We start from the raw sequence: 14,026 nt of genomic DNA on the forward strand, positions 1-14,026 counted from the left end.
GTTAAATTTTAAATTTTTATGACCTAGACTTGAATCCATGTTAATCGGAAATCAATTAAATAATAAATTTTTGATTTTTCGCCCTAAAATTATGAAATTAATATTGTTTATTAATTTGTCATTAATTTTGAATATAAATTTTTAATTTTTTATGCGATTCGCTCATATAACTTGCACGCACAAAGAAATGGACGCTACGTGTTACCCTTAAGGGGTGTTGTATAGTGCGGGCATGTGACGACGAGCAAGGGAGCTCGTCGCCCATGCGGTACGAATGCAATAAGCAAGGCCATGGTGCACGAGCGCAAGGCAGCAGCCCTGCCTTGTGTCGTGGGCGGTGTGCGATGGGCGAATGGGCGAGGGCGAGAGCAAGGCACGAGCAGTCGCGTGTGGGCAGCAAGCGAGCTGCGCCACAGCGCGCACTGCCTCGCGCAAGCATGCGGAGCCTCGCGCGTAGCGAGCGCTAGTGTGCGTGCGACGAGCGCAGCGCCCAGCGATGGCGTGCAGCGTGCTTGTTGCGACGTGCGACGAGCGCTGCGCCCAGCGATGGCGTGCAGCGTGCTTGTTGCGACGTGCGACGAGCGCTGCGCCCAGCGATGGCGTGCAGCGTGCTTGTTGCGACGTGCGACGAGCGCTGCGCCCAGCGATGGCGTGCAGCGTGCTTGTTGCGACGTGCGACGAGCGCTGCGCCCAGCGATGGCGTGCAGCGTGCTTGTTGCGACGTGCGACGAGCGCTGCGCCCAGCGATGGCGTGCAGCGTGCTTGTTGCGACGTGCGACGAGCGCTGCGCCCAGCGATGGCGAGCAGCTTGCTTGTTGCGACGTGCGACGAGCGCTGCGCCCAGCGATGGGCTGCGGCAGCATGCTTGTTGCGTCGAGCGCTGGCGCGCGCAGCGAGCACCAGCTCGCGTGATGCCTTGCGATGGTGAGCAGCAGCGATGCGACGCAGCGCATGGGCTGCGCGCACATGGCCAGCGATGGCTGTGTGCGTGTGGCCCATGGGCGTGCGTTGCGTGGGATTGTTGCGTTGCGATTAGATCGTTTTGAAATTTTAATTTGAAATTTTCAGTCTACGTAATTTTAATTAATTTTAAAATTAATAATTTAAATTATTTTCTTGGATTTTAATTTTGAATATTGTAATTATAATAAATTTTATTTATTCTAATTATTTTACTAAAATTAAAATCATGAATTAATTTAAATACGATTGAAATTAAATTAAACTTTTTGGATTCAATTATAAATTTATATGAGCTTTAAATTTTAATTAAATTTGTATGTTTCCGGTTTGACTAGAAATACATTTTTATGTTTAAAATTAGTAAAGCATATGAATTTATTGGTTTAAATGGTAGCCCTTTTTAGTCATAAACTCTTGATTAGGTCTACAAATCCTTAAGGTTAAAACAACTTGATTAGAATTAATAAGGACTGAATAATTTGTAGATTATTGGTGCCCTTGATTAATTGCTGCAAATGTTTATGTGATGCATAATGTGTTTTACTAACCAGCTATGTGGGCCATTCATGATAATGAATGGGTGAATGGTATATATTGTATATGTACTGTTTTGCAGGTTATGAAGTGACTAGTATGGCCCAAATAGGATAGAAAATATGGTCTGCGTACCATTAATTTGAATGTAATTGGTCTAAAGTACCAAAGTTGTTTTTCAATTCAAATATGGTCTGCGTACCATCAAATAGTTGTAATTAGTTTTAATTATAGCTTATCCTATTTGAAGAAAATGGTGCCTCCCACGGAGATTTTCAAGACGGACTTTGAAGTTAAAGCTTCAAGATGAAGTCGGGTCATACTAGATCACATTTATCTTATGCATGTTTTAAGTTATTTATTGCTTTTAAATATGTCTTAAAATGCATGAGATCAAAAGCTTGATTATGTTGCATGATTAAGGATTTTAGTTCACTTAAAATCTAACCAACATAGTAAGAGCCTTAAGTTCCAAACTTAAAAATTGAGTTAAAAGGTGCCATGCCAAAATATACACTTGCTTGGATATCCTTTACATCAATCTAGTAATAGTTTTCGCTCAGCGAGGTGTTACTTATTGGTCCTAAAGGAGCAAGGTACACAAATAATTGTGAGTACATGTTAGTTTTGGTGAAACTCAACGATATAAGTAAGGAGTCCTTTTATGTCGTGGCAAAATCGATAGGTTTACCTAATAAGTTCTTAGACGTACCTATCAACCAAGAATAGTTTCTAGACTATTAGCAAAAGGCTTTTGCTTACCTAAGATATTTTAGGACTAAGTCGACAAACTGTGCTTAGTTCTTCAATGATTTTAGGATCTTGGAATCATTTTATTCACACCTGCCGGAACACATAACTTGAATAAAATGCTTAATGAACATTGAATTATGCATGTATGCTAGAATTTAAATTTATTAAGAGAAACAGTGAATGGTTATTTATTTGTTTATTCTTTTCAATTGTAGTTTTAAATATGGCAAACAACAATTCATTCAACATTCGATCAATTCTCGAAAAGGAGAAGTTGAACGGGAAAAACTTCCTTGACTGGCAAAGGAACTTGCAAATAGTTCTTATGCAGGAAGAAAAGGAGTATGTCCTAGAAGAGGCGATGCCCGAAGCCCCAGGCGACGGGGTCACTCAGGCAGCCCTCAATCGTTGGATTGATGCCAACAAGGATGTGAAATGTCTAATGCTCGCCACCATGAGTGCAGATCTGCAGAAAACGTTCATCAACTCAGATGCTTTCACAATCATCAGTGAGTTGAAGAACATGTTCCAAGATCTGGATTGAGTCGAAAGATTCGAGACTCATAGGCAAATTCTTGAGACCAAGCTTAAGAAAGGCGAGCCCGTAAGTCCACATGTTCTCAAAATGATTGGACTCATTGAGAATATGAGTCGGCTGGATCAGCAATTTTCTCAGGAAATGGCTATAGACACCATCCTCCATTCTCTTCATAGCGGGTATGATCAGTTCAAACTGAACTACAGTATGAATAGTCTGGACAAAACGCTCACTGAGCTTCACGGTATGCTGAAGACCGCTGAAAAGACGCTCAAAAGTGATAAGCAGGATGTGCTTATGGTGCGTGGGGGCAAGTTCAAGAAATCTGGAAAGAAGAGGAATGCTAAGAAAGGTGGCAACAAGGCCAGCCCAACTAAGCAAACTGGCGCCAAATCTGTAAAGAGGAAGGTCAGTCAACCCACTTCTGAATCCGAATGCTTCTACTGCAAGAAGAAGGGGCATTGGAAGAGAGATTGCTTGAAGCTAAAGGAAGATCAGAAGAACGGAACAGTTGTTCCATCTTCAGGTATTTTCGTTATAGACTGTATACTTGCTAATTCAACTTCTTGGGTATTAGATACAGGTTGTGGCTCACACTTATGTTCCAATCCACAGGGACTAAGAAGAAGTAGAAAGTTAAGCAAGGGTGAAGTCGACCTACGAGTGGGAAATGGAGCACGGATTGCTGCATTAGCTGAAGGAACTTATTATTTGTCGTTGCCCTCCGGGCTAGTTTTGGAACTGGAAGAGTGTTTCCATGTTCCAAGTCTTACTAAAAACATCATTTCAGTTTCTTGCTTAGATGCTAAGGGATTTTCCTTTTTAATAAAAGACAATAGTTGTTCGTTTTATTTTAAAGAGATGTTTTATGGATCTGCTAGATTAGTCAATGGACTTTATTTATTAGATCACGACAAACAAGTATATAACATAAATACCAAAAAGGCCAAAAAGGATGATTCAGATCTCACCTATCTGTGGCATTGTCGATTAGGCCATATAAACTTGAAACGCTTAGAAAGACTTCAAAAGGAAGGAATTCTAGAACCATTTGACTTAGAGGATTATGGTAAATGCGAATCATGTTTACTTGGCAAAATGACAAAGCAACCTTTCTCTAAAGTTGGAGAAAGAGCAAATGAACTATTGGGTTTAATCCATACAGATGTATGTGGACCAATGAGTACAAATGCTAGAGGTGGTTTCAGCTACTTTATCACTTTCACTGATGACTTCAGTAGATATGGTTATGTCTACCTAATGAAGCATAAGTCTGAATTCTTTGACAAATTCAAGGAATTTCAGAATGAAGTAGAGAATCAATTAGGCAAGAAGATTAAGGCACTGCGGTCTGATAGAGGCGGTGAATATCTGAGCTATGAATTTGATGACCATCTGAAAGAATGTGGAATTCTATCAGAATTGACTCCTCCTGGAACACCACAATGGAACGGTGTGTCGGAACGGAGGAACAGAACCTTGCTAGACATGGTCAGGTCAATGATGGGTCAGGCCAAACTTCCATTAGAATTTTGGGGACATGCACTAAATACAGCTGCACTCACTATAAATAGAGCTCCGTCTAAAGCTGTCGAAAAGACTCCATATGAATTATGGTTTGGAAAGCCTCCAAATGTGTCTTTTCTTAAGATTTGGGAATGTGAAGTATACGTCAAACGATTAATTTCAGACAAGCTTCATCAAAAATCTGACAAATGTATCCTTGTGGGCTATCCAAAGGAAACAAAGGGGTATTACTTCTACAATACATCTGAGAACAAGGTGTTTGTTGCTCGAGATGGTGTCTTTTTGGAGAAAGATCACATTTCCAAAATGACAAGTGGGAGAAAAGTAGACCTCGAAGAAATTCGAGTCGAACAACAAACTCTAGAGAATGCTCAAGATGACATTCAGGATGAAACTCAGAGATCTTTAGAAGAATCTGGTGAGAATCATGGTCAATCTAGAAATGTTACCCCGCGTAGATCGCAAAGATATAGATCTCAACCGGAAAGGTACTTAGGTATTTTGACGAACGAGAGCTATGACGTTCTATTACTTGAAAGTGATGAACCTGCGACTTACAAACAAGCTATGACGAGCCCTAGCTCCAAGCAATGGCAAGAAGCCATGCAATCTGAATTAGACTCCATGTCTGAAAACCAAGTATGGGATTTGGTCGATTTGCCAGATGGCTACCAAGCCATTGGAAGCAAATGGGTTTTCAAACTGAAAAAGGACAAGGATGGGAAACTTGAAGTTTTCAAAGCTAGATTGGTTGCAAAAGGTTACAGGCAAGTCCACGGTGTGGATTACGATGAAACCTTTTCACCAGTTACAATGCTAAAGTCTATTCGGATAATGTTAGCAATCGCTGCATATTACGATTACGAAATATGGCAGATGGATGTCAAAACTGCTTTCTTAAACGGCGTTTTAACAGAAACTGTGTTTATGACACAGCCTGAAGGTTTTGAGGATCCAAAGAATGCTAAAAAGGTATGCAAGCTAAAGAAGTCAATCTACGGATTGAAGCAGGCATCCAGGAGCTGGAATATACGTTTTGATGAAGCAGTCAGTGACTTTGGTTTCATCAAGAACGCAGACGAATCTTGTGTATACAAGAAGGTCAGTGGGAGAAAAATTGGTTTTCTAGTATTATATGTCGACGACATATTACTTATCGGAAATGACATTCCTATGTTGAACTCTGTCAAGATTTGGCTTGGGAAATGTTTTTCGATGAAAGATCTAGGAGAAGCACAGTACATATTGGGCATCAAGATTTACAGAGATAGATCTAAAAGGATGATTGGACTTAGTCAAAGCACTTATATCAATAAGGTGCTTGATAGGTTCAAGATGGCAGACTCCAAGCGAGGCTACCTACCCATGTCTCATGGAATAACTCTAAACAAGACTCAGTGCCCAAAAACACTTGATGAGCGTAGACGAATGAATGGGATTCCATATGCATCATTGATTGGTTCAATAATGTATGCTATGATATGTACACGCCCGGATGTTGCGTACGCACTCAGTGCTACGAGCAGATACCAGTCAGACCCAGGAGAGGCGCATTGGACTGCTGCCAAGAATATTCTGAAGTACCTGAAAAGGCACAAAGATGACTTCCTGGTCTATGGTGGAGATGATGAATTAATTGTTAAAGGCTATACAGACGCAAGTTTCCAAACCGACAAAGATGATTTCAGATCACAGTCTGGGTTTGTCTTCTGCCTCAACGGAGGTGCAGTAAGCTGGAAAAGTGCTAAGCAAAGCACCATTGCGGATTCTACAACTGAAGCGGAGTACATTGCTGCACATGAAGCAGCAAAGGAAGCTATATGGCTAAGGAAGTTCATAGGTGAACTTGGTGTAGTCCCCTCCATTAAAGGACCAAAAGCCCTGTATTGTGATAATAACGGAGCTATTGCACAGGCAAAGGAGCCTAGACACCACCAGAGAGTCAAGCATGTACTTCGTAGATTTCACCTTCTACGAGAGTTCGTTGAAAGAAAAGAAGTCGAGATAAACAAGATTGGAACTGATGACAACATATCAGATCCATTGACTAAACCTCTGCCGCAGGCGAAGCACAACTCGCACACTGCAGCTATGGGAATCAAGCATATTGGAGAATGGCTTTGATATCCCTGTTTAATGTTTTAAAGTTTTAGAGTTTAAATCTTTGTAAAATATTATTGGTAAATCATTCACAACAAATGAAAAGAATTCATTTTTCCATTTAATTTGTGGTTTATTAAATGATGAGTCCCTTCAATTTGACGATATATTCAAGATAGACTGTCAGGACCAGTCCTGTGACTAAGAAATGTCTATCAAGTGAACTTGAATGTCAAAGGTTGAAAATGGTCCCTAGTCGGAGTTTTCTATAAAATTGGACGCATAGAAAACGTTAGACGATTAGAATGCAAGATGACTAGTAGTTCTGTTTCTTGAACTATGTGGACATGGCAATGTCATAATCATTTGCATAGATACTTACTTTGGGAAGACTAGTATCGGACAAGACCTATGAAACTTTACTGTAAGAGATGAAAATTTGTCATAAGTAAATTTCATTAAAATTATTAGACACTAAATCCTCAATACCTGAGTGATTTGAGATTACTTGTTTGAGAACTGGTTGCTTTGACGTTGACCAACCGTCGCACCGTAAAAGGAGGCTATAAAGGCAACGCTCAGGTAATCACCTATCAAACGAAGTCTAATCTCAAGATCGCAAGATTGGGATTGTCCTCCCATAAATCGGGATGAGATGCTTAAAAGTTGTACAAGGCCACTCGGAGAGCTAGAAACTGTGAAATGCATGGCCGTGCTCGGATGAATCATAGGCTATGATTATCTGTCTATTTGATCAGTTGAACTCTGAAACCGAGGAATACCTCCGAACATAATAAGGATGACAACTCTTACCTTATGTTCAAGAGCAAGCATCGAGCGACAAAGGAATTAGGAAATGCACACTTGTCCCTAAGGACAAGTGGGAGACTGAAGGAAATAATGCCCTTGGTCCAAGTATGCATTCTATGTTAAGTCTAATAAATGCGGTTCAGTATTAATTAACAAGTTAATAATTCAGTTAGATCAAGTGAGCTGAATGCCTAGCTAGAGGCCGCTTCAGTTCAAGTGGAATTAATGATATTAATCCACAGCTTACTCTTGACTGAACCCGTAGGATCACACAAATAGTACGTAAACGGATCAAGTATTTAATGACATTAAATACTCCATCTATGGATATTCGGAATCGACGGATCTTGGTTTCAGTGGGAGCTGACATCGTCACAGGCAAGAAATGAATGCTCCGGAAACGATGATATTGTCGGAAACGGAAATATGGATCGTATCGGAAATATAAATATTATCCAAGTCGTAGATGTTGCCAGAAACGGAAACATGGTACGTATCGGAAAATATTATCGGAAATGGAAATATTGCCGGAAACGGAAATATTGTCAGAATCGGAAATATTATCGAAATCGGAAAATAATTCCGGAAACGGAAATATTAAATATTTGTTCGAAACGGAAATTAATTCCGGAATCGGAAATATTAAATATTGTTCGTATTGGAAATGAATTCCGGAATCGGGAAATTAATCGGAAGCGTATCGTACGAATTAGCATCGGACGAGGCCTGCCAGACGAAGGCCCAGCACGAAGCCGGGCCATAGCCCAGCAAGCCAGCGCGCCACAACGCACCAGCCAAGGCTGCGCCAGGCCCACCGCAAGGCAGGCCCAGCGCGCGCCAACGCTGCGGCAGCGTGTGGGCCTCGTGGCAATGGGCTGCGAGCTCGCGGGCTGCGCGCGCGCGCATGGCGCCCCTCGTGGGCTGCTGTGCATGCGTGTGTGTGTTTGTGTGCTATACGAATCCTAAAGCAATCAGGTTTCGACATATGATTAAATTCCTAAACCTAAAAGGATGAATTAATTAAATAAGAATTCTATTAGGATTCTAGTTTAATTAATTCGTATCCTAATAGGATTACAATTCCCTTTCCATACCTCTATAAATAAAGGCCTAGGGTCATTATTTTATATAGAGTATTCAAGTATTCAAAGTGATTTTTGAGAGCAAAAATTCAGTCATACAATTGCCTATACTAGCCGAAAATTCTAAGTACCTTAAGGGCGATCCTAGTTGGTCAAGCTTAAGGCGGATCCGGACGTGCTGTGGACTATCTACGGAGGGACGACACTTGGAGTCCTAAAGACTTGTTCTTGTTCGGTTCGGGCGCAGCTAGGGAAGGCACGCAACAAAGTGTATGCATCTAAACTATGCTAAATGATTATGTGTAAATAATATGCTTTCCTGGCTTTATGGTTTTTCCGCATGATTTATGAATTGTCATATGTATCATAACCTAACACTATGATCTTGTTCGTTCTACTTTCTGTGAGCGTGACATTAAGTGTATCATGGTTGTCCCCCTGAGCATTCGAGCACCTCCAAACTGCCTTACTTGGGCTTATTCCTAATACGGTAAGTACTCGGTGAAGACGGCATACATGCTTGGTAAGTCGTGTAATTTTGACTCATTTCATCAATCATGGGTATACTTGTGGAAGATCGAGACTATCCCCAAGGTGCGCCTCTTTCTCTGTAGGACATGTACGGGTACACTCCCTGTTCGAGCCCTTTTAAAGCATCGGCGTATGACTGACTCGGACAGCTGCCCGTGGTGTAATCAGGAGGCCGAGTCTCTGAGTCACGCCCTCATTGAGTGTCCAATGGTTGCTGACTTATGGGTGGAATGCGGTTGTGAAGCGCTGATGAACAAGGAGGGATTCATGGACTTTAAAACTTCCTGGAAACTTGGAAGGGGAAGCCTAATAGCCTTAAACAGAAAGGGGTTGCGTTAATGTGGTATATTAAAGTCTTCAACAACAAGGATATCCCGCACCTCGTTGTGGCCGACTGTGTGCGAAGACTCACAGAGGATTTTGACAAGTACGTGAACAAGATCTATGGTGCTAAACCAAAAGCTAGGGCAAGTAGCCCAAAGGTTTGGGCAACACCTGCTGCTGAAGTAATTAAAATAAATTGCGACGCTCATATGACAAGTGATGGTTGGGTTTGTTTGGGAGCGGTTGCGCGCAACGACAAAGGTGAAGTCTTGTTCTCGGCATGCCGCAGGGTTATAGGTTGTTTGCCTAGTGACATTGCATGTAAGGCTATCGTTTTTGCCTCGCAGTTGGCTCGAAGGTGTGGCATCAAGTGCTAAATCATGGAGTCGGATAGTCAAGTCGTCATCAACAGATTATCAAAAGGAGTCGTCTTCTTCTCAGACCTAGACTCTCTTCTAGAAGATGTTTTCAGTATTAATAATGCTTTTGATTTCATTTCTTGGTCGCATATTAGGAGGGATGGCAACTTCGTTGCCCACCACCTAGCTAGATTAGTGCCTTTGAGTTCGGAACAAGTTTGGGTGAACCATTGTCCTAGTTAGATATCCACGTATGCACTTATAGACAATTTGTCCCTAAATTAATACTCCCTTCGTCCCAGAATACTTGCACCGCTTTCCTTATAAAGTCGTCCCGGATTACTTGCACCGTTTCTATAAATGGAATTTTTTTATTAATATTATATCAACTACCCCCTTCACATGTCATTTTGTGGTCCCCATGCACCTTCCCCCTTTAAAAAGTTTGACACATATCTCTATCTATATTAAAAATTACCCCACTATTAACTATCATCTAATTAAATAATAAGTCAATTACTTTGTACTTCCTCCATTCTTTATTAAATGACACAATTTTTTTTCACGTTTGCCAATGCAATATTTCAACCATTAATACCTTTTATTATCAATGGTTAAAAATTATAAAAGTTTGATATTATAAAGGAAAATTTGTAATTATTAATCTAACCTTTGCCCGATTTTCTTTAATTAAGCCTACCTATGCGATATTTCTAAATAATCCAACCTTTATGATCCAACTACTATTATTAAGCCTAACAAGTTACTAACCTGCTATAGGCGGTATTCACCCTTACGTGGCATATAACAATTATAATTTTTTTTAATTTTTTTTCCTATTATTTTCTTTAATTGCTATTTTAATTTTCGTTCCTCTCTCCTCTGCGATTGTCTGCTTCATCTCTGCACTCCTCTCCATTATTTCTCTTCTACCTCTTCTCCACCATTGTCGATCCCTCGTACGGTTATACCTCTCCATTCGAAGTTCATCAAAAATAATCAGCAATTGCTATGGCTGGGGTAAAGCAATTGGGCTGGGGTAAAGCAATTGCCTGTTGGATCTGGATCTTCTTCAAATTCAAGGTTCTTTTTATTTCTAAATTTTCAACAAGACCACAATAACCAACATCCCACAACATAAAAAAAAACTATATTATTGCAACAGCTCGGGTTTTTACGAACTGACCATCAAGGAAGCCATAAATTCAAAATTTACCAAAAAATGAACAAAAACGCTAAGGTTCGTAAGTTCACCTTCAATTGTACGATTTTGGAGACGAAATTTGAATGCGCGTGGATGAAGTCACCTATTTCCACAAGAAAATCGCTGATGATGTCATGAACCAGTACAATTGTGGTTGAAGCATCAGTAATGGAGGAGAGAGGAATTGTAACACGGTACAAAGAAGAGAAGGGTTAAGGGTTTTTTGAAAAAAAAAAGAAATCCTTGTTTACGTGGCAAGTGATGATGACGTGTCCAATATTTTAGGAGGAAAACCAACTTTAGGTTGTCAACGTTTTTAACGTTGACTTTGTAGCAGGTAACCGGTCATCTAGGCTTAATAATAGTAGTTGGGTCATAAAGGTTGGATTATTTAGAAATATCGCATAGGTAGGCTTAATTAAAGAAAATCGGGCAAAGGTTGGATTAATAATTACAAATTTTCCTATTATAAATCTATAGGATGAGACGATTATAACAAGACCTCACATGACTATATTTTTTGTTAAGTATACATCACAATTGATGGTCAAAGTATATTATATGAATAGTGCCAAAAATACAATTGTGTCATTTAATAAAGAATTGAGGAAGTATTAAACTCTGTGTCGGTCAAACCGGTTCAAGTATTCCGGGACGGAGGGAGTTATATGCACTAAATCTTTCCCTCAAACAAAAAAAAAATATTCCTTCACCTTCCTTTTAAGGTGATTTGACATTTATGACCCCTAATCCATTACACTCAATCCAAACATGACTTTAAAAATAACTCTCAAACGGAAAAGTTCTTAATATATTATTCTCCTTAAATTACCTTTAAAATATATATATAAAAAAAATTGGAGTTTACATTTTAACAACCATTTAAGTAAAAGTGTGAAAGCGGAACTACGAGAGAGATGACAATCGTTAAGGATTTTACATGCGTTGTTAATTAGACATTTATATACTTTGGAGTTTTGTATGAGAAATTTGCTGTGATACTGAATTGAGGAGTAATTTATTGTAGCTATTATAATTTATAAATAAGAATATTTTTTATAATTAAAAAAATTAACACGAAATATTCAACTAGTAACTCGTACGAGTACTTTTTAAATCCTTCGTCCAAATTATCCCCAACCCCAAATTGACTGTGCTTATATCTAACGCACACCATCACATATTCTATCCTTGAGTCATTATCATAAGTTAAAAATTAAAATTAATAGTACTACTGTAGTACCAACTTGCACCAAATCAAACACAAATAATTTCTTTTTAATAAATAAAATAAAACATACTCAATAGTTTTTGTAAAATAAAATAAAACGAATAATAATAATAAAACCTGTAATAATTTTAGTCCTCCTACTTTCATGTTCTCCTCCAACAACATCACCATCATCATCATCATCATCATCATCGTCATCATCCTTCTCCTTCATCTTCATTTTCTCACTCCTCTTTCTCAGTTCACTTCACTTAATCTCACTCCTCAAACATGGTAGCTCTACCTAACCCCCCTCTAATTTCCCATTTAACCCTCACCACATTACTCATCTACTCCCTCCTTTCCACCTTCTTTCTCCCTATCTACACCTTCAACATCACTCAGATTCTCTCTCATTACCCAGATCTCTCTGATTTCACCTCCCTCCTTACCACCGCCGGTATCTCCGATGACCTCAACCGCCGGACTTCCCTCACTATCTTAGCTGTCCCTAACTCCTATCTCCGCTCCACCGCTAATTTCCCGGCGGAATCTCCGTCCACTCTCGCTGACGTCATCCGCTACCACATCTTATTACAGTACCTCACTTTCGCCGATCTCCGGCGAATCCAATCCGCTGGAACCCTAGTCACAACCCTATTACAAACAACCGGGAGAGCTCCTGATAACCTCGGATCCCTCAACGCCACCTTCAACCCATCAAATGGCGGTGTCTCCTTCCACCCCCCGAACAACAACTCGGTCTCTTGCAACATCCTCTCCCTTCTCAAAACGGTACCGTACAATCTGTCAATCTTCACCGTTGACTCCCTCCTCGTTCCGTACGGGTTCGATCTGATGGCTTCCGAGACACGCCCCCCTCCTCCAGGGTTGAACATCACGAAGGCGTTATTCGACGGCCACGATTTTAACGTCGCGGCTTCGATGCTTTTAGCTTCAGGGGTAGTTCAAGAATTTGAAGACGATGAAGGAGGTGCTGGAATTACCCTTTTTGTCCCAACCGATGAAGCCTTCGCAAACCTTCCACCAAAGGTTCAATTACAGGCATTGTCGGCAGACCGGAAAGCTTTGGTTCTGAAATTCCATGTCCTACACTCGTATTACCCACTGGGTTCGCTTGAGTCGATTGTAAACCCGGTTCAGCCCACTTTAGCTACGGAAGATAACGGTGCTGGAAGCTTTACTCTTAATATATCTCGGGTTAATGGTTCGGTTGCAATTAATACGGGGATATTACAAGCCGTGGTGATCAGAACCGTTTTCGATCAAAACCCTGTTGCAATTTTTGGGGTTTCGAATGTACTTTTGCCAAAGGAAATCTTTGGAGACAGCAAAGATGTAAACTTGAGGAGCGGGGGTGGGAGTCTGAGTGGGCCGTATATGGGGGCGGCCCAACCCCCATTCATTGGGCCGGCACCGGAGAGTTCACCCGGTGATGGGTATGGTGGGCCCAGCCATTTATCGTCGCCGCCGGGGTTTCGAGAAGGGAACGCATCGGAGGGACTTGGAAGAAATTGGAGTTGGATGATGTTTTGTATAGCATTGTTATGTGTATTGATATCATAAAAGTCCCAAGACAAAATGTGGTTGATTGATTTTGATCCTTCTTCTCAATTTCTTGGTATATAATTATAATTCATTTGATTTGATTTGATATTTCAATGGATTTACATACATTTATGATTGGTTTTAGTTTATATATTAGCTCGAAAATTTGGGAAGATGTTGTAGATTGTGAAATAAAACCCAGGTAAGAATTAGCCAAACTGAGTTAGTATAAAAGCATGAGCAATGAAATTGAAATTGAAATTGAAATGCAGTTATGTTTGTTAGATGTTACTGAAATTGGAAAGGCCCAATTTTAATGAAGTTGGTGATGTCATTGTGTATCTATGAACAATGTATAGATGCAAAATGAATTTGATGGGAAAAGGTGTTGGATAATATAGTCTTAAATCTTAATTGTGGTGGTTGAGAATGTGCATAGATACGAGTATTAGATAGAGGTTTAGAGTCTGAAACACAAAGTTACGTTTGTACTATGAGTGTGTCCTTGTGTTTGTCTGTTTG

General features: G+C 40.3%; 1 protein-coding gene across 1 annotated transcript; it reads left to right on the forward strand.

The window, feature by feature from the left end:
- Positions 1-12,084: 12,084 nt before the first annotated feature.
- On the forward strand, positions 12,085-13,610 carry LOC110781930 (fasciclin-like arabinogalactan protein 4). Its single transcript, XM_021985975.2, has one exon. It carries the CDS (start codon positions 12,227-12,229, stop codon positions 13,520-13,522), a length of 1,296 nt encoding a protein of 431 aa, XP_021841667.2. The 5' UTR covers positions 12,085-12,226; the 3' UTR covers positions 13,523-13,610.
- Positions 13,611-14,026: the final 416 nt, after the last annotated feature.

The sequence above is a fragment of the Spinacia oleracea genome, chromosome 6 (assembly GCF_020520425.1).
Source record: "Spinacia oleracea cultivar Varoflay chromosome 6, BTI_SOV_V1, whole genome shotgun sequence".
In the NCBI taxonomy this organism is placed as follows: domain Eukaryota; kingdom Viridiplantae; phylum Streptophyta; class Magnoliopsida; order Caryophyllales; family Amaranthaceae; genus Spinacia; species Spinacia oleracea.

Coding starts and splice junctions, on each gene's coding strand:
- LOC110781930 (XM_021985975.2), top strand. CDS start 12,227: ATGGTAGCTCTACCTAACCCCCCTCTAATTTCCCATTTAACCCTCACC.